Genomic DNA, 19,642 nt, shown 5'->3' on the forward strand with positions numbered 1-19,642 from the left:
TTAACAGTGACTCTCATATCCGTGTGTGTGTGTTGCAAAATCTGGTGTGCGCGTGTTACTGGGGCGTGCGCGTGCAGTAGTATCGCGAGCGTATGTCCTCTGTGAATTGAAGCTACGCTAGATGCTTCAGGTTCCTCCCGGGTTTGGAAAAGCACTCTCCCCTGTCAGCCCTGTGCATTTGAGCACCGCATGAATTGAAAAACATAAACTATCCGCTATGTAAGGGCTTAACGAGACCCTGGACACGTCCCAACAGTCGGCGATTACAAAAAGAGAGGTAAGTTGGCACATTAGCCTGGTGTTGTGAAGTAAGCTAGCTTGCTAACACTCGTGGGACAACACTGAGATAATTCTCTGTTACAGCGATGTGTTGGGCGGCGAGGAGCAGCTGGATGCTGTCGGGAGCCACGGCGGCTTGTGTCGCTGCTCTGTACGTGCCCTGTGTGCAGAGGACTGTCCCCGGGGGAGACTCAGGTCGGTCCTGGGAGCTAGCTCTGCTGCTGCTGCTGCCGCTGCTGCTGCATCGGCTCCTGTGTGTGTGCTCGTCTGTGTGGTCATGTGGTGTGTCATGTTGTAGCTGCAGCCAATCCAGAGACAGTTCTCTCACAGCACAGACGGCAGGGTGCTGTCCAGGGTGCTGTCCGTGGTCCTGCCGTCTGCAGGGCGCGATCAGCAGGTGATAACACTGTCACCCCACACGAGGCTACTCAACAACTCAATCAGATACTAACGAGGCTGAGAAACCCTCAGGATGACAATACATTATAACCATTAGCCATATTTCAAATGATACGAACTATTAGAAAAACAATAGGCACAGCACATCGGAAAAGTCAGCAAATTACACAACAGTTATACATTATATATTATAGAGTCCCGTGATGGTGATTTGGTGATTTGTTTAATGGAGAACTAGCCACTGTGAAGAACTCTTTTACTTAAGATATAATGAATTTTTGCTGCCTGAGATACTGATGCTCAGTTTGGTCCTTGCTCCTGCATGTCAAAAATATGTATATTTCTGTGTGTGGCTGTTTCAGTGCTCAGGGAAATGCTTTGGAACAGAGTTCAGAGAAATGTCATTACCTCAGTACTGTCAAACATTCTTGTCATGTAGTTCATGTACAAGCCTTGCACAATTACAAACAGTGTTTAGAAGTGATAACTTGGTTACAAACTTGTAAATGTGGAGTTGATGGCATGAAGGCTCTGCTTGTTAGGTTTGTGCTGCTCTGGAAGTTGAGCTACAAAAGGGACTGCACATTGGCAGTTATAGCACATGAAAGCTGGGACAGATAGTGGAAGCAGAGGAGAGGACGAGTAGCCCTGCTGCTGCTGCTGCTGCTGCTGCTGCTGCTGTGTCTAGTGAGCGCTGCCTTTGACAAAACGCCCAGCCCCTTCTCCACAGCGTTTAGGGATGGTGCAGGATGCCCGCTCTGATAGTGCCAGCTGAACACCCTTGGAATTCTCCAGGTCTCCGTCTCTGTGTCCTAATCTCTTTAGGTGTGATGTGCCCTGGAGAGGCTTGAGCGCAGCCCTGCGGGTGCGCTGTTGTCTAGGAATGTGGAGTGTGGAAATGACGGGGATTATGGCAAGACTGGTGTGGGTGCCCATGCTCCACTATCACAAAGAGTCTTGGCACCCATGCAGCTTCCCCGTCGAGTCAATATTTTCTCTTTTTGGTATTAGGGCTTCAGAAGAGAGAGAGCTGCCTCTCTGTGGCACTGCCATGGCTGTGTTGGCTTGATGTGTGCTGCAGCAGTTGTGTTGAGAGCTATAAGTGTGCCATTACTGAGGGGAAATGAGTGAGACGGAGCGGGATGAGAAAGTGTGATGTAAAGTGATGGCAGCAGCTGCAGGTGAACTGTGAAAGCCGTGTTTAAGCCGCGCAGGTGGAGGAGCTCTGACTTCATGCTCCATTACACTGAGAAGTGTAGGGACTCCACACAAGTGCAGGCACCAGCACGGCTGCAGCGAGGCAGTCAGCGACATGTTGAAATATTCAGCCATTTTTCCATCTGTGAGATATCAGAGATATGTGCTTTGTTTAATATTTTATAAGCTCTAAGTATCTGAATCTTTATCGGAAATGTCAACATGCCTCACATGGATGACATGGTGTATTTTGTGGAACAACCAGTAGAGGGAGCTGTGAAGAGCTGTGGAGAACCCACACATTATCAGTGTCATTTAATCTGAACAAAATTTCAATTTTCCTGAGTGGGAGAGGCAAACATTGGGTGAGAAATCAGTCTAATTTGAAACGCTCTGGATGTATTCTGGCACAAATGGGTTTGTGCCCAAATACATGAAAGCTCCATAAATAGCTTTTAGGGCTCTTCTCTTCAGTCTGTGCTGCTCCTCACATTGAGCTTGTCACAAATTGAGCAACCTGCTCCTATTTTAAAAGCTTACCTCATTCTGAGAGTGTCAGCTGCCTCGCCTCTCTGTTTGTGCCCAATGGAGAGGATGAGACACTGAGACAGTGGAGTGTGGGAGCAGGGAGCAGCAGCAGAAAGAGCCTGCACAGGACCCTGATGCTCAGGAGGAAGGGGCTACAGCATTATTCTCACATCAGCCTATGTGTGTCTTTGTGTGACAGAGCATTGAAGAGCCAGTCTAATGTTTAGTGTGGATGTGCCAGTGCAGGGAGGGAGGCGTCTGGGGAGAGGGAGAGATGAAGAGAATGAGCGTGCCGCTTAGGAAATGTCACACTGGGAAGATTTGCAGGTTTTGATCCTGGCAAATTAATGCAAAACCCCAGTGCAAGTATTTGGTTTGGGAAAACTTTGGAGCAGTCTTGTGTCTTAATAATAATGATTGGGTTTACATTAATTTCCTCCCCTTCTGTTCCACAGGAGAGCTGATCACCGCGGCCTGTGAGCTGGGGGTAAGTATTAGCTATTGTTTAATCAATTCACTCATTAACTCTCATAAGCATTAAGGAAGTTTAATTAAGCATGGGCAGAAGCAGATTAATTTACTTTCAGTCCACAGGTTTCCCCCTCTTTTCTATACACTTATTTGACTAAGTTGCAAGTAGAGAATGCTATAATTTGCAACCGGTTTTTCAAATCCAATTAAAATCAATGGTGAGGCGATAGCTTTTGTAGGCTTTGCCTTATGTACGGTATAAGGCTTATTATATCCAGCCCTCTTTTTGTGTGTGTGTGTAAGCCGCAAAGAATGAACTAAATCGGGTTAACAGTTCTAATAAGTTTTATTATTTAATAAAGTTTATTACGCCGCTGTGATCCTTTTAGGGAGTCTGTGTCGGTGTCACTATGCCAGTAATCCTGCGTTAGTGCTGCAGTCCGTGTGGCCTGTCTGTCTCCTCTCAGACCTCCCCAGGGCCTGGCAGTCCCTCTCTGGACTCCAGACCTCCACCGCTCACAGCCCTCAGCGCTTCACTTTGTGCCCTGCTCGCCCCAGCACCAGCTCAGAGCTTCACACGGCTCTACTATGACAAGGGCATAGTAGGGCCAGTAACTCACCTGTCTATAGTTGGATTGACCATTTTTAGGTCTAATCTCAAACTGTTTCTTCTGCTCCTTGTCATTATGTGACCCATACCGTCTATTTGCCGAGCCACTGATACGGCGAAGTTCTCCAGTTTGAAGCCTGTAATGTCCCTGACACGTGGTCTTTGTGTCTGCGGTGACCAGCGCAGTCACACGCTCACCTTTCAGCTCAGTGTTATTTGAAGAGCTGCCTGGTTCATCTTATCAGTGCCAGAGAATGAGCCTGTGTTTAATGACGGAGCCCTTATCTGCAGAAGAAGACTTAGCGGCTAATTGCTGTGATTGCTTAGTTCCCCCAGGCGACTGCCACTGAGCTCAGAGGTGGTTTGGGGCTGGCGCCGGCGAACACCACGTGCTCTGCGTGGACTCCAGGGAGCTCCACTGTCCTTGGGAAGAGGCCAACGGAAAAGCACACCAAAGCTTTGATGTTATAGAAATGATTATTCATAATTTCAGTTAGTGGGGGCAGGGTGAAGTTATTGCAAGAGTCTGACTCTTAAGCGCTGGGAATCGGAAGGTCGCCAGTTCTAGCACAACATGAGCACATGCTAACCCCCATTACCAAACGACTTCAGTTTTTTCGTGAATGATTTAGTTCTGTGTGTTCAGGTTGCTCATCCACCGGGATACCCCATCTTCACGCTATTAGCCTGGCTGTCGGTGCGCCTCCTGCCCTCACTGTCTCCGGCCCATAGTGTCAACCTGATGAGCAGCCTGCTGGGAGCTCTGGCCAGCGGTGCACTCTGCCTTACGGTCTGCAGGTAAGGACGCTGAAGTGTGTGGTGAGCAACATGAGATGGGGTGAGACACAATAAACAATGTCAGATATTCGAAATGGAGCCGCTACATCATTGCAGAGGTAAGAAAACGCGAATGTTTAGGAGCAGAAGTGACTCTGTGTCCTGATGGTGTATCTTTGGGCCATGACAGCCTGGCAGTGTCGCTCCTGATCCGCTGTTTAGCATTCAAAGGCAGGAGCCAGGCGTCCTCTCTCTCCCTGTGCCCTACCCGGCCTGTTTACCCATCAGCCACCCGGAGTGAGCGCACGCCTCTGTGTGTATCACAATTATCCAGCAGCCCCCATTTCCTGCTTCCTTATTCCGCTGTCCACCCTGACACCCCGGCAGCAGCACCCATATTCTATAATTACTGTCGTCAACCACTCTGCAATTTTGCTTACATGTGCTGACCCCACTATGCCAAGTATTCTTCTCTTTTTGTAACTGTAAATGTGTGTTGCACCACCAGACACCGCCCTTATGCTGATTTGAGTCATTTTGTGGCTTTGTTGGTGGAAGCACAGCGTTGACATTTCTTTTTGTTAGTTCATGCATACCAGTGCATTTTGACATGGTCTATACATCTAAAGTGCTCACCGCCGAGTTGGATTGTAGACATACACTGGGAAAAAATGCCATCTTATCTTGAATTGTGCTTCAAATAAGACTTTAATGCTGATTTTGACTAGGTTTGGACTTGTCTTAAAATAAGATTGCCAATGGAACAAGCATTATTTTGCTTAAAATAAAAGAATTTAACTAAGAAAAAAAAACTTGAAATGAGACAAAATAGTCAAAGACAAGAAAAATCTGTCTAGTTCCACTGGCCATCTTATTTCGAGACGAGTCAAAACTGTATCAAAATCAGCATTAAAAGTCTTATTTCAAGCCCTTTTGAGTCATTTTTGTCTAAGATAAGATTTCATTTTTTCCAGTGTACAGTATATTGTGCATATGGACTTTCCAAAGGGGGGGGGGGGGTTGGTCTTGTTACATATATCTATAAACAATAAACAAGACAAACTCAAAATATGAGCTGTTTTTTTTTTAATGAGCTAATAGTAATACTGATAATGTCCAATGTCCTGTTCAGTTCATGTCTTCCTAAATCAGGCATACAGGCCAGTATCGGTTTGTTTAACTTTTGTTTGAAAAACAGCCCACACTTTAAGCAGCCTACGCCAAAAAACAAATGATGATTTAGTGATATATTATTTTCAGATGGATACATTTCTTGCAGTTAATACGAGTACTTGAAGGCAGAGTAAATTGTAAAACCTTGAAATTCGTCTGGAATACTCCCAACATGGAAAGCCTTTGATGTATCCATTTAAATGAGTGGGCCAGATTGCTGTGTTTAATGTGAGGGAATGTAAGTTGATAGGCTTGCCTTGGAAGCCACTTCTCTCTCACACATGAGTTTAAATGTAGCACTTAGCCTCCCTTTGATTTGTCAATTACAGTTTTCTTGGCTTGATCATGCGGTTTGATGGCCAAATTGCATGTCTTGTTCTGTTTGCGCACCGTGGCCTGACAAGCCTTTGAGGAAGCTGGACGCAGTGATAACTGCTATCGATTGCACTTGGAGGTTCCCAGAGAAACATTTGAAATGCTAAAGGCCTCCACCACCATCTCTAGAGCAGTGCTGTCTTTATGGCAGGATAATCCCGACAGCTCGGCGTTCTGTGCCCCTCGTTTTACAGTTTATCTGCTAAAGCTGCTCACAATCTCTGCTACCTGAGGAATCTCTCTCCATTCCTGAGCTTATCCTGAGAAACCTCAAACTGACACGTTAGCACGCAGACAGCCGCTGGAGCGCACAACAATCCAAGAGGCTTCTCATCAGCACTGTCTGATCACATGATTACATAACAGCAGTGTGGGAGCACTTACCTGGAAAAGGATCTGTGCCAAGTTGTGGCCCGTGTGGCGCAGCTGATTCACAGTGGACCGGAGAGCGGGCATGTGCCATCCCCGTCCTGGGCTCCTTATATGGCCCTGCACCATATGCTCCCAAGACACTTTCCATGTTTCCTTCAGCACCACCGCCAAGGTGTGCTGTGTTCTTGTGTATCTTGTTGAGCCGCACTTAAGTGCTACAGCCTCAATAATGTTATTTTAGGAAACACAGATTTCAAAGTAGAATCACTTCTGTTTCTCCAATCACTCATTGACTTCTAAAAGCAACCCTATCAGTCTCATCATTTCGTACACTTCACATTTATTAATATATTTAGGACCCCGCAAGTGCAACTGGACAAACATACCTCATTAAATGAAAACGTGTCCGTGGAAGGAAAGTCATGTTGTGTCTAAATGCACAAGTCAGTTTGAGTTTTGTCAGCTTTTTAAGAGCCCAATCGGCAGACCTTTTGTTCCATTCTTTCAGCATGGCAATTTTTATATTGTAGTCCAACAGACCCCCATCCTCAGCATGACCAATGGTTCCCCCAGGACTCATCCTCTAATACAGTTAAACAGATGTCTAATGAAGATGTTATTTCCTCATTACTGGCTACGGGACGGGGCTGGAGCGGCAGAGGAGGAGGCGGAGGGTTAGATAGACAGAATACTGTAACAGTTTAATATTGCCTTCGCCCGTGGGCCTGAGATTGTGTCTGCCTCGGACGTCAATATCCCAGCGCTCCCCATCCACGGGCAGTCTTAATAAGGCAGCAGCCACGGAGACGGATCAGGCTCCGCAATTACAATTCAGCCAGAATTAGTTAATGGAATCTATACAGCCACATTTATGTTTCTCTGCTGTGCGCCTAATGACTTTGTTGGAGGAGGCTGCAGTAAAATGGCATACAGTGAATTGCATAAACATAGCATTTTTGTAAATTGTTTTCCCTCTGCTCTGTCCCTCGTCCTATAATTTTTGTGTTGGGCGGAGATTAAGATGGCATTCTGGGAGAAATTGTCATGTCAGTGGCTGTATTGTTTGAGCCGAATCGCGGTGATTAATTTTACACGCACTGAAGCGTTCTCCTGGAGGAGGGGTTTGAGAGAGGCAGGAGCTGGGACACAGTCACCCCGCGCTCACACAGGAGAGCTCCGGGAGAGGCAGGGCAGAGGAAGTCGGTGACCTTTGATTTGCACAAAAGTAAAACTAAAATGACAGTCAAAATAAATGTTCCCATAATAAAGCTTTTCAAATTGTGAACTATTATGACCCTTATTATATCAATTTAAGGAACGTGTTATAATTGATATACAGAATTAAATGTGATTGATGTTATAATTAGACTTAGATTGACTCATTTTCCAAAGATGTACGTTTCCATTTCTGTTTGTAAAAGAATAATAATGCATGCTTTGACCGACTTAAAACCGAGATACAAAGCTTTCATTTCTGTATCAAATGCCTGGCTTCAGAATTCCAAACAGCATATGATACACTTAGCAGTTCCATATAATAGCTGCTAAGTAGCCTGCTGTTGTCCTGGCCAGAGGAGAGCCGCGGGGTGTTATCGCGGGCCAGCTGGAAACCTCCGCCTCCGAGCAGGCACCTCCTCTACGGGCTCTTTACCCTCTTAAGGAATGTGTGATTCCTTTCCAGCGCTGCTTCCCCAAACCTCGCCTGGGTTAGACAACAGAGGCGCACTGAGCGGCAGTGGCACGGCTCGGCTATTGTCTCGTCCCCCGGGTGGTGTGTGACAGTCACTCTTTTGGCGCGCTCTATTGTGAGGCCTCATTCAGACAGAGTGCTGCTGTAAGCTTTTTGTGTGCTGTTATTTCGCCCGGTGCTGGCACAGCTCTACCATTGGGTCAATGAGACAAAACCCATTCTGACCAGTTTGCAGCAAAATATAGTGTCCTTCCGTCCGTTAGGTCCTTGAGGAAGGACAGTGGTTACAAACAGTTAGTATTTGAAACAACATGGCCTTTGTTAATGTGATGCTCATATTTGATCATTAGGACAGTTAACCCCTTATGCTCAGTGGGCAAGTTATATATATTTGCCATTATATTCTGTGGTGACACGCCGAGAGATTGAACACTGCAGTTGTCAGGGCTGTTATTCTCTTCAGGCCATTGTCACTGAGCCACAACATTTTAACACAGCCCCATCCAGCACTGCATTGAGTTGTGATAACAAGGAACATGGCCATAGTGGTGCGAGGCGAAGCGCTGCTTTCTGTGTGTGCCCTGGAGAATGAGCTGTGAGCGGCTGAGGGGCAGCTTGGGGCCCAGGTGGTCCCGGGCAGACAGACAGGTCATTTACAGTGGCGCTGTACACACATCACTGGGCTCTCCTCAACTGACACACTCTAAAAGAGAGATTTGTCAGCCGCTCAAGGAGAATAAAGCAGTGCAAGAGAAAGAATATGCGCTGCATATGTGTGTGAGGGAGCGCTGGGGGTGTATCAGATGAGTGTAATACCCCCTCCCCGGACCCCCATGACTCTCCTGCACCCAGTGTGACCTCAAACCGCCCCCCTGCTGGAATTATAAGCTATGGGTTAATTGTCATGCAGTGAGGCAAAATTATGGGTGCGGGGGGTCTGTACACCTCAACAAAAGTCCACACTCCCGCGCTTCATCCTTCCCTCAACTTAATACTAATTCCTGAAGCGGTGTGGCGAGAAAGACGCAGCTATCTCTTATTAAAAGCCACTCCTAGACACCCCATCAACACAGTCGACTAACCCCCTCCCAGCCCTCCACACTCTCGCCTTACTGTGAACAGAGGGAACCGGTGGCGAGTCGGAGAGAGACAACCCAAGAAAAAAGGGGAAGTAGTCCGCACGCAGGACTTTTTTCTCGCTCTCTCTCTCTCACTTCTTTTTTCTTGATTTACTGTGCTTTCCTCAGAAAGCTCCATTGTTCCCCTCGCCTAAGTCTCATCAGGCCTTTTGTGGCTGACTATCACAGCGGCAGGCAGAGAGCTGGAAATGTATAAATGGTATCATGCCTTGTGATTAATGGCGGTGCTTATGAGTCAGGTCTGATAACGGGCTGCTCTCTACTCAATTTCAGATACCGTTAATGGAATCTGTCTTCTGCGATTGTAATGTGAGAGCGCCTAATTTGCTATGGAGCTTGAAGCTGTCACCGGCAAGGGATTGTGGGGTCATAAGGGACCTGGCAGCCGTTTGGCCTGCAGCTTGTATCTGCGGTGCTGAATAGAGCAGCTCTCTGCCTGTCAGTTAGCTGATAGGCTGATGAGGACTCTAAGCCACTCCACACAATGGCGGAAAGGGCCATACTGCCTGACTTCCCTAATTGTCGAGGCTGCTCATATTTCCGAGCCAGCATGCCGGGGACTGGGCTGCTTTTTATTCTATTTTTCCCGACCGTTCTTCCTGAACTTTTTTCTTCCCTTTTTTTGTAAATTTCATCCTTCATCCCGCACACTGTCTCACACCCCATGAATGCACACTTTCTCGCCCCTTTAACACACACTTTCTTTTGCCCCCCCCCCCCCAATAATTTGTCACATCTCTCTCCCCACTCCCTCTCATTTTAGTAAGTGGTGGGTCTTAGCGTATGACAGATTATCCCAAGTTTGCTTCAATTACCGCCGAAGAGATGGAGACAGTACAGGAGCGGATGAGGGCCAAACTTTTGTACTCACATTATATTTAAGAAGCGGAGGATAAAGTGCTATCTCTCGCGCGGCGGTTTCTTTTGCCAGCCTGCCCCAGATCAAGCAGCTGCGCGGGAAAAAGAGCCCCTGTGATATTGGAACAACCCAGTTCAGAATGTTTTTCAAGGTCTTGTCCAAGAAGCAAACTCGGGCCGAGGGAAGATTAGAAATGGGCCTCCAAATTAGTCTGGGGAAGTGGCTGCTTTTATGGCTGGCAAATTTAAATTACGTTTGAAACCGCCGCGGAGCTCTCTGTGTTGCTGCAGCGTAATTTGGGACAAATAGAAAAGATAAAATGGTTTATTATAGTTGGAATAACATATAATTGCTTTTCAGTTTACCCAAAAGTTTTTATATGTTTGGACCCATTTATTCAAACACATCTCATGACTCTCTACCTAAACTTTCTTTGCGCAGGTTAGACGGCCCAGTTCCCGGAGCTGCTTTGGCTGGAGGGATGTTCGCTGTGTCCAGACTCGCCTGGCAGTGGTCCGTAGTGGCCGAGGTCTTCACACTCAACAACCTTTTTGTCGGTCTGCTCTTCTTCTCGACTGCCAGCTTTCATTGCGCTGAAAATGGCACCCAGAGACGCAAAGTAAGCCTGAGTGTGCGTCAAACTACGATCTTTTGAACTTGCTTTTTAATCTTACAGTAAATACACTATTTTTTTTTTAGATCGCACATTTAGGGGCGTTTTGCTGCGGCCTTGGGCTCTGTAACCAGCACACCCTGGTGATATATGTCGCCATAGTGATTCCTTGGGTTCTACTTCGCCTCTACTGGGAAAAGGTAATGCTTGTTTTACAAAATGAGCTACGTTTGAACGTCTCAAAAGTAACCCTGATTACACCAAGGACCTTATTTTTCGATGCTTATTTATGGTTTATGATGATGTAATGGTAACATCTGTGTGAAATACCTGCCGCGTGTTTTCAGGAGCTCTCCCTGCGCAGCGTTGCGTCTCTGGCCGTGTGTTTTGGAGCTGGTTTCCTGCCATACGTTTACATGCCCGTGTCCTCCTACGTGAACGCCGCTCGCTGGAGCTGGGGAGACCAGACCACTGTGTCTGGGCTGCTCACACACCTGCTGCGCTCAGAGTACGGCACCTTCAGTTTGGTAGGTCTTAATTAGTCTTTTGAGTGTACATAAATACATCTTGGGTTTTATTTGTTTTACTTATTCTAATTCTGTTTTTAGGCAAAGTCGTCGAGCTCTGTTAATATGACTTTCATGCTTCAGTAAGTGAGGTTTTATATTAGAGCCTTTCTGTGTTTCTGATGGAATTATCCTACTTTGTCTTCTACATGTTTTTGTATTATATATTTAATTTGAAATGTATTTACCATTGATTCATTTGAGCATAATCTAAAACAAAGCAGAACACTGAAGTGAAGATGATGACAAAGACAGTGAATGGCCACACATGATGCTAAGGATGTAGGTTGCAGTGCTCCTTGCTCTGGCACAGGTGTTTAACACAGGTTTATGCACAGCTGCACTGGACTCTTTGGAGCCCACTGTGATTTGTGCCATCCTTCTCCTCTGAGCCTCCTCTCCTCACTGCAGCTTTTGTTCTTCCCATTCCACTTTCCCTCATGAAAGCAGAACTGAACCTGCTTAGAGGGCCAAATCGCTGTGTTGTGTTTCTCCAGCAGTTTGAAATGATCACTCAGCTCTGGTGTTTAAGCGTGACAAGCTGTGATGACAGACACTGCAATAGAGCTGGAGAAATTGTATTTTTTTCCCCCCTTCTTTCTTCCACTCAAGCGCCCCCACCTCCACCCGAATCCCTGCTCTCTTCCACCAGTGCTGCCACCACAGTATCTTCCTTCAGCTGACGGGATGGGGGTGCATGTACGTCTTAAGGCCCCCTACTATCAGCCCCCCTCTGCCAGGCACCCACCCCTCACTATCACCCCTGCTGCTTGATGGACAAGCACACCTTCAAGATGGGGGAAAGAGGCGAACATGACAAGCATCTCACAGTGAAGACGTAAACCCGCTGGAGAAGCTGCCACACACACTCACAGACACACAGTGTACATCGAGAGATATAGAGACTCAATAATCTGTCAAATAGAGATGGGTATTAAGGAAGAGGCAGGAAACTGTGTGCTCTGAGCAAGCGCTGTGTGACTGACAGCGGCTGTGAGGAGCGGACGGGGCAGCGGGTGGTGGATGACACAGTCATTTGTATCTGTCAATCCCATTGAAAGAAGACACGCTCGTCCACTCAGTTTGTTTTCATAGAGGACACAGCCCAGTTAATAATTGGTGTCCTTGAGTGTTGCAAAAGTGGAAGAAGTTACTTTAGTGGACACTTGATTATTGTGAACTTCATCTTTTGTCTGTGTCTTATAGATCCCAGCTAAAGCATTGCGTGGCAGACCTTTCACTTCCTGTGCTGGTGCTGGCAGTAAACGGCCTGCTTCTCTCCATTAATGATAAGTAAGTAAAGAAACATAAGACAATGAGTAAAATGCACTTCATGTCTCCCCCTTGGTGCATGTGTGGTGTATTTGCCTAAACCTATACTGAGTCTATCAGCCTTAGAATATCACGCATTTTTTAACTGGATTACTTACTCATTTCCCTCTTGGCTTGTGGTGTCGCTTTAATATTCACAGTTTTTTTTCTGACAGTTATTTCTCGCTTTAAGTGTTAAGTACAAAACATTTTACCTTCAAACTCAAAATGACAGTTAATGAAATGTGCCTTTCGTGTTTCAGAAAAAGAGGCACCGTGTCTTTGCTCGTGACTGTGATGCTGCTGGTTTACTCATTGTTTTTTGCATGGAGAGCCAACCTGGATATAGGCAGACCCCTGCTGCTTGGTGTGGTAAGCTTTTCTCACAGTTATTAAAGCTGATGACATTCAAAGCTCTTCATTAATAATTCAAATTAATATAACTTATTACACACTTTTTTGTGGAGGACATGATTTCCCTCTGTTTGTGTCCTCTCCTTCTGCAGGTCGAGCGTTTTTGGCTACAAAGCAACGCTGCTGTGTGTGTGCTGGCAGGCCTTGGCTTGAATCGCACCTGCAGTATTTTGGAGAGGAAGCTGGGAAGTGGGGCATTTTGGAAGATCACAGGCTGGCTCCTCACTATCACTCTTTTGGTGCATTCTGTGCACAACAACCACAAGTAGGCTTTGCACATGTATATTGATGATCTTTTATTTGCGATTACTTTGTGCTGTCATATTAGCCATGTTTTGGAGTTAAGGCTTTTCAGTAACTTGGTAGAAAAAGACGACTGTTTGTAAAATCCTTATGCAGGTTCTCCTGAGTCAACCTGCTTTGCCTCTCTTTAGAACTTCATACCGCAGGTCTGAACTCTTTCTGTCAGGTTTTCTGCACTCACCCCATGGTAGAGGCTAAAGAGAGGCACGGTTAGCACATAGATTCAAATGCGAGAGCTCAGTCTTAGATGTTGGCTGTCCGAAAAGGCAGATTACACCAGCACAGTGCCGGGAACTGCCAGACAGCCATCATGGAGCAGCTTTGATCAAAGGGAGTGCATGGCCTATCCTGTCACACCCATCACACCTGTCTGCCTGTGATTAGATAGGCAGCCAGCGCAGCAGAAGGGGCGGGGAGAAGGGGCGGGGGGCACTGACAACTTACCCTCCGAACACCTTGAAGCATACCTACAAACTCCAACACTTTCATACCTATCACACTCTTTTCTAAGCAGTGAGAAGGCTCCCAACTATGTTCAAAGTTTCACTGATCAACACTGCCTTTATGTTATGCAAAAGCTTCACACCTCTCACTGCAGGGAATCCAATCTGAGTGCAAATACTGTCGTGGAGAGGTTCGGCTTGGAGTTACTTGCTTCAGTCCCAAAAAACGCCATCATCTTGACCAGAGGAGATCTTCCCGGAAACACTTTACGTTACCTGCACTACTGCAAAGATGTACGGCCTGATGTCCGACTTGTTGATCAGGAGGTAAGATTGTTGTGTGATCATTATGTTCATTACGAATCATCTGCTTTTTTACCTATCATTGTAGCTGGTCCCACACATTTAAACAAGTGTTTACATGTTTATGTATTTAAATCTCTCTTTTGTGCGTAGATGATGACATACAGCTGGTACGTTGCCAAACTGGGCCATCACCTCCATGGAGTGCACTTCCCTGGACGCTACTGGGACCCAGTTCACCCGGAAGAGAAAAACACATTCAGCCTGGACCACTTTCTGTTACATAATCCACAGTAAGTCATCCCGAATAAGCGAGAAAGCACAGAAATAATACAAAGCAATGGTTTAAATGTGTAGCTATATTATTAAGTCAATGATAGTGGCTGAATGGGTGGGTTACAATGTCCCCTTTGAACAAGTGGGTGATCTAAAAAGGCAGAGATCAGAGGAATTGTGAGTGGAGGATGAAGATAAGCTCAGAGGACCGTTACAGTCATAAAAGCAGTTTGATGAACTCAAGAGGTCAACTAATCTACTTGATTTGGTGAAACAGCCTCTGATGGACTCATTTCAGCTCTCTGCTCTCATTCATCACCTCAGGAGGAACAGGGACAGAGAGACTGTAAATGCCAAGCCCACCAGGGGGCAGTGTTTGCCAGGCCAACATGCTCAGCACTGTGCAGGGCAACACTGTCCTGGGGGTCTGAGCCACACTGAGCAGCACAGGTCCCCACCATCCCTGTGAAAAATGTCACTTAAAGCCAATTTAAATGTCCTTTTTGCAGCAGAGATGTGGTTGCCTGCATTGGCCTGCCTGATGAAGACCAGAGTTGGATGCAGAGCTATTCCCGGTGGCCCTTGGGTGTTTGTGACTACTTGGTGCCTGTTCAGAGGGAGTTTCATCCTGAAGACTGGGCGAAAAAGACTCACAATATCTATAACTGGAGCGAGCCACACAACAGGTGCCCTTCCATTTCCATCTCTCCTCCTCTCTGCCTCTCTCCTCCTCTCTGCTCCTCTCTACTCCTCTTTCCTCCTCTCTGCTCCTCTCTCCTCCTCTCTGCTCCTCTCTACTCCTCTTTCCTCCTCTCTGCTCCTCTCTCCTCCTCTCTGCTCCTCTCTACTCCTCTTTCCTCCTCTCTGCTCCTCTCTACTCCTCTTTCCTCCTCTTTACTCGTCTCTACTCCTCTTTCCTCATCTCTGCTCCTCTCTCCTCCTCTTTACTCGTCGCTATTCCTCTTTCCTCCTCTCTGCTCCTCCCTACTCCTCTTTCCTCATCTCTGCTCCTCTCTCCTCCTCTTTACTCGTCTCTACTCCTCTTTCCTCCTCTCTACTCCTCTTTCCTCATCTCTGCTCCTCTCTCCTCCTCTTTACTCGTCTCTACTCCTCTTTCCTCCTCTCTACTCCTCTTTCCTCCTCTCTGCTCCTCTCTCCTCTTTACTCGTCTCTACTCCTCTCTACTCCTCTTTACTCGTCTCTGCTCCTCTTTCCTCCTCTCTGCTCCTCTTTCCTCCTCTCTGCTCCTCTCTCCTCCTCTTTACTCGTCTCTACTCCTCTTTCCTCCTCTCTGCTCCTCTCTCCTCCTCTTTATTCGTCTCTACTCCTCTCTACTCCTCTTTACTCGTCTCTGCTCCTCTTTCCTCCTCTCTGCTCCTCTCTCCTCCTCTTTCCTCCTCTCTGCTCCTCTCTACCCTTTCCTCCTTTCTGCTCCCCTTTCCTCCTCTCTGCTCCTCTCTACTCCTCTTTCCTCCTCTCTGCTCCTCTCTACCCTTTCCTCCTTTCTGCTCCTCTTTCCTCCTCTCTGCTCCTCTCTACTCCTCTTTCCTCGTCTCTACTCATCTCTGCTCCTCTCTGGCCCTCTCTGCTCCTCTCTTTCCCTCTCCTGCCTCCTTTCTGCTCCTCTCTGCTCCCTTTTCCTCTTCTCTCTTCCTCTCTGCCTCCTCTTTGCCCCCATCTTCCTCTCTCTGCCCCATTATCACAAGCATCTTTGTGGTCTTTGTGCAGTTTTATTTCCAGTGAGGTTGTCTTGGTTTGTGGAAACCGTTACCACAGCAAGACATTGGGCCTTTGGCCATACGAAATGAGACTTTAGATGGAAAATAATGAGTTTCATATTGCATTTTGTCAATAGCTGTGTCAAAAGTGGAATTAGTCAAAGCTCTGTATTCACTGGCTTTTGCCGGAAGCGCTTCATTCACTTAGATATCCACAGCTGAATACTGTGACATTATTCTCTGCACACTCATGACAACCATGTCCACCAATACCAGCAAGTTAAATGTTTGCTCTGAAACCTTTTAAGAAGAGGTCAAACGTTTACAGTCAGCAAAGTGTAAGGAAAAACAGTCTTCTACTCTATGTCTGATGTACCATCTGGTCAGGTTTAATTTATTTAATGTGTAGTGTTGTCAGTTGTATATTAGTTCATAGAAACTGTGCACAGCGGTAACAATAATATGACTTATTGTGTTTCAACAGTTTCAGTCCTTCGTCCTGGGAGCGCGTTGCCAATGAGGAGATGTGGCAGGCCAGGTACTTGTTCCTCTTTTTGCTCGTATGCAGTACTTGTGTCCTGCACTTGCTTTGTGCACATAAAAGCTGAGTCACGACGCATACAGTGTGCCTGAACATCTCCATAAACCAGTCTTGTGTGCAGCTAGAGCATCTACATGTACATTGCATTTGGTGCTGCATCTACATAAATCACTCCATTGGAGCAGTGTAGATCTGCATGGCTCATCCATCCAGCACTTAGCCCTGAGCCCTGTGTGCTTTGTTTAGGATGAAGACGGCTTTCTTTCTGTTTGACCTGGCAGAGAGGATGATGGGAGAAGCAAAGGCTCGCCTTTTTGAGCTCTCTTACACTGTGAGTGCGACCTCTACAAACACACATTCATATTTCATATCAGAGAGCTGGAGAAAAGTATCCTGTGTTGTAACATGTACTCATGTTGTGTGTTTGCAGCTGTATAAGGATATTGTGGAGACTTACTCACACTACCCTCCAAACTGGGACAAAAACTTGGCTCTGGCCTGTGAGCGGCTGCTGCGCTTGGGTCATCGGGGCTACAGTCCAGACAGTCTGCTGACCTGCAGTGTGCGACACTTCCGCCTGTACTTAGAGAAGGAGCCCACTGACCCACAGGCCTCTGCCATACGCACTGCCATCACTCACCTGAGCAAGGAGCTGAAGCGGCTGCACCACAGTCCAAGAGAAAGGACATGACAGACTCTAACATGAACTCAACACTGAGCTGTGCCTAAGACACTTCTCTCAGGGAGATTTAAACCAGTTTTTTACACTAGATACCAACTGCCACTGAACTAACCTCACCATGAGTGAGTGGATTTGAGCCTTGTGCTGTTGGAGCAACGTTTACATTGTCTGTATAGACGTGAAGATGTCTTAACTGAGCCCAGTCTTTGTCCTTCAAACTGATTTTCTACCTTTTTATTTTTCCTCTCACACGGCATGTCCAAGCCGAGGAAAGCCCAATTTGAGGACAGAAACGGGGGATTAGAGTTTTGTTTTTATCTAGGACAGACTCATGCCATGTATTGAGTCGCTCATTTATCCATCGCTCTTGTGTAGTCCTTTAATGTTCTGAACTGATGGATTTGATGTATTTTGCTCCTCGTTTCTACTGGGGCAGCAGTAATCCCCTGTGGATTTAAATCAAATGTAAAATGTCACAATGCCAGGGACCCTTTTAGAGGTGAGTTCAAACATTTGGATGTGGGTGATGTAATAACATGCCTGTAAATATTACACACACATACTGTACATCTTTCAATACATTTCTTTCACATTCAGCTGCTCATCTCTTTTGTCAGGGCTCTCCAGAGTGAATCAATCAGCAGTTTTTTTCTTGTTTTTTTTTATGTCAGATGCACTTGCAACCAGCCACATTGTAGTGACTTATCCAGGGACCTCGAGCAGGTATCACACTGGTTCACACTGGACACTTTACACTATGTAAATGCTCGATTAACTTGACAGAGTGTTACATTGGATTCATCTGATGCCAACATTGCAGACGTTTTTACTGAACACTTTGTATATATATATTTTTTTATTGCCACAACATATAAACCCACTGAATAGAAATACCATATTAAAATAAAAAAATAACCAAGTGACATTGTTATATGTGCTTTCTCCTGGTATTTTCATGATTATTCTTTCATATTATGATTCAGTGTCCCTGCCCATCCTGCCTCTCCCTAACCCCTCTGTTCCTCTCCTCTTTCCTGTCTCTGCAAGTCGGTTGCCCACCCTAAATCAGCAAGCTGCCGAGGATTGTGGGAACCCATGGAATCGCCGTGACCAGGGGTGCAGGCAGGGAGCCACGGCAATGCTGGAATGTGGGGCGTCTGAGAAGATAAGAGGCGAGAGCCCAGCCAGAGAGAGGCAAGAGATGGAGAGTAGCGGGCGGGGGGGTGGGGGGGGACAGGAAGAGCACAAGTCTATGAATGGGAATCAGAAACAACACCATAAACAGCCACAGCGCACGACAGACTGAGATACAGAGTGGGGCACACACTGGAGATGGAAGCCAGCCTTATTCTTCTTTGCATTTCATTTACATCCCTGGCCGTATCGACCAATCGGATTGGGAGCAAAGCCCAGGGCTTAGGAGGGGAATAAAAAGACAAAATGCCTTTGCTGCTCTCATCCCTTCCTGATAATACCCCTTCTGTTTTCTTTTCTCTTTTTCTCCGTCTATAAGTAGATACTGTCCGAAATGCCAGCCGAAAACGACACCTCCGCTTGCTGTGTATCTCCGATAGACCAAGTGGGAGCAGGGGCTGAAAAGACAGCTTTAGCAGCTGGGCCTATCTCCTCCACTCTCCCGGGCTGGATGGAGGCTCGCACTGGAGAGAGGGTGGAGCTCTGCCGTGTGCTGCTTAATAGAGTTTCAACAACACTTTATACAGAGCTGGCCACTATCGTGCACTCTGCAAAACTTTGTTAGCAGACACTTTGCATAGAAACAACAAATCTATTTCCAGGGTTTTATAGGATGCCATTTCTTTTTGTGATGATTTCAGACTCCTTCAGCTCATTTAGTCAAAGAGAGTGCCTTGTGTATTGTTTGTCCCTTCTCTTTGTGATCAGAATGTAATGACTCGTCTGAGGTTTGTTTGTCGTCTCTCTTGCCGTGTCAGTGTAGTGCAGGTAGTGCATGTTTACTGATTTACCCAGTGTATTTGTACAGATGTTGAGTAGTGGTTTGTTTTAGTGTCACTTTGTGTTAGCGGGACGAACAGTGAACAATGTGATTCTGCCTCCTGTTTCTTTTAGGGTTACACCATTGTCTTGTCGCTCACGTCTGGTGTAGGCACATGCAGACTATTGTTGTGCCACTATAGCCACTTTTGGCACAGCTGCTGATGTAGAGGTTTTGAGAGATGAGAGCTCTTCTTAAAGCGTTTCGACTAAGAGGATCCTCAACACCCCTTCACCAGAGATATGGGGAACAAAGTCAGTTGCTGAACCTCTTTGGACCTTTTGGACTGCTGTTAGCCTGCCTCAGTGGTCAAGTGATCGAGTGGTGGAAGGATGAGTTGATTTGTTTTGGATTGTCTAAAAATCAATGATAGTAACGTGGCCCTGTATGTATTTGATATTCATGAGCCAATATGTTCGCAAAGTTTGCTTTATATGATTTAACTGAATTCTTCAGAGCGTACTGCAAATTATCCCCAAGTTCCTGTTGTTATCTTATATACACACATTTGTTTATTTGATACAGTCCATTTTGACTACGGCACTTGTGTATATCAAAGGCGGCCGGGCCGCGCATAATTGAAAATGGC

The 19,642-nt window shown here is 46.4% G+C and overlaps 1 protein-coding gene across 1 annotated transcript; it reads left to right on the forward strand.

Moving 5' to 3' along the window:
* Positions 1–365: 365 nt before the first annotated feature.
* On the forward strand, positions 366–17,924 carry tmem260 (transmembrane protein 260; the record flags this gene model as incomplete). Its single annotated transcript, XM_079572943.1, has 16 exons — positions 366–474; positions 2,859–2,890; positions 4,131–4,282; positions 10,311–10,488; positions 10,569–10,682; positions 10,830–11,009; positions 11,091–11,131; positions 12,255–12,341; positions 12,623–12,731; positions 12,866–13,038; positions 13,675–13,846; positions 13,976–14,115; positions 14,608–14,784; positions 16,301–16,354; positions 16,604–16,688; positions 16,788–17,924. 16 exons carry the CDS (start codon positions 366–368, stop codon positions 17,046–17,048), a joined length of 2,064 nt encoding a protein of 687 aa, XP_079429069.1. The 3' UTR covers positions 17,049–17,924.
* Between the last annotated feature and the right edge of the window lie 1,718 nt (positions 17,925–19,642).

This window comes from Gobius niger (genome assembly GCF_951799975.1).
Source record: "Gobius niger genome assembly, chromosome: 16".
Classification (NCBI taxonomy): Eukaryota; Metazoa; Chordata; class Actinopteri; order Gobiiformes; family Gobiidae; genus Gobius; species Gobius niger.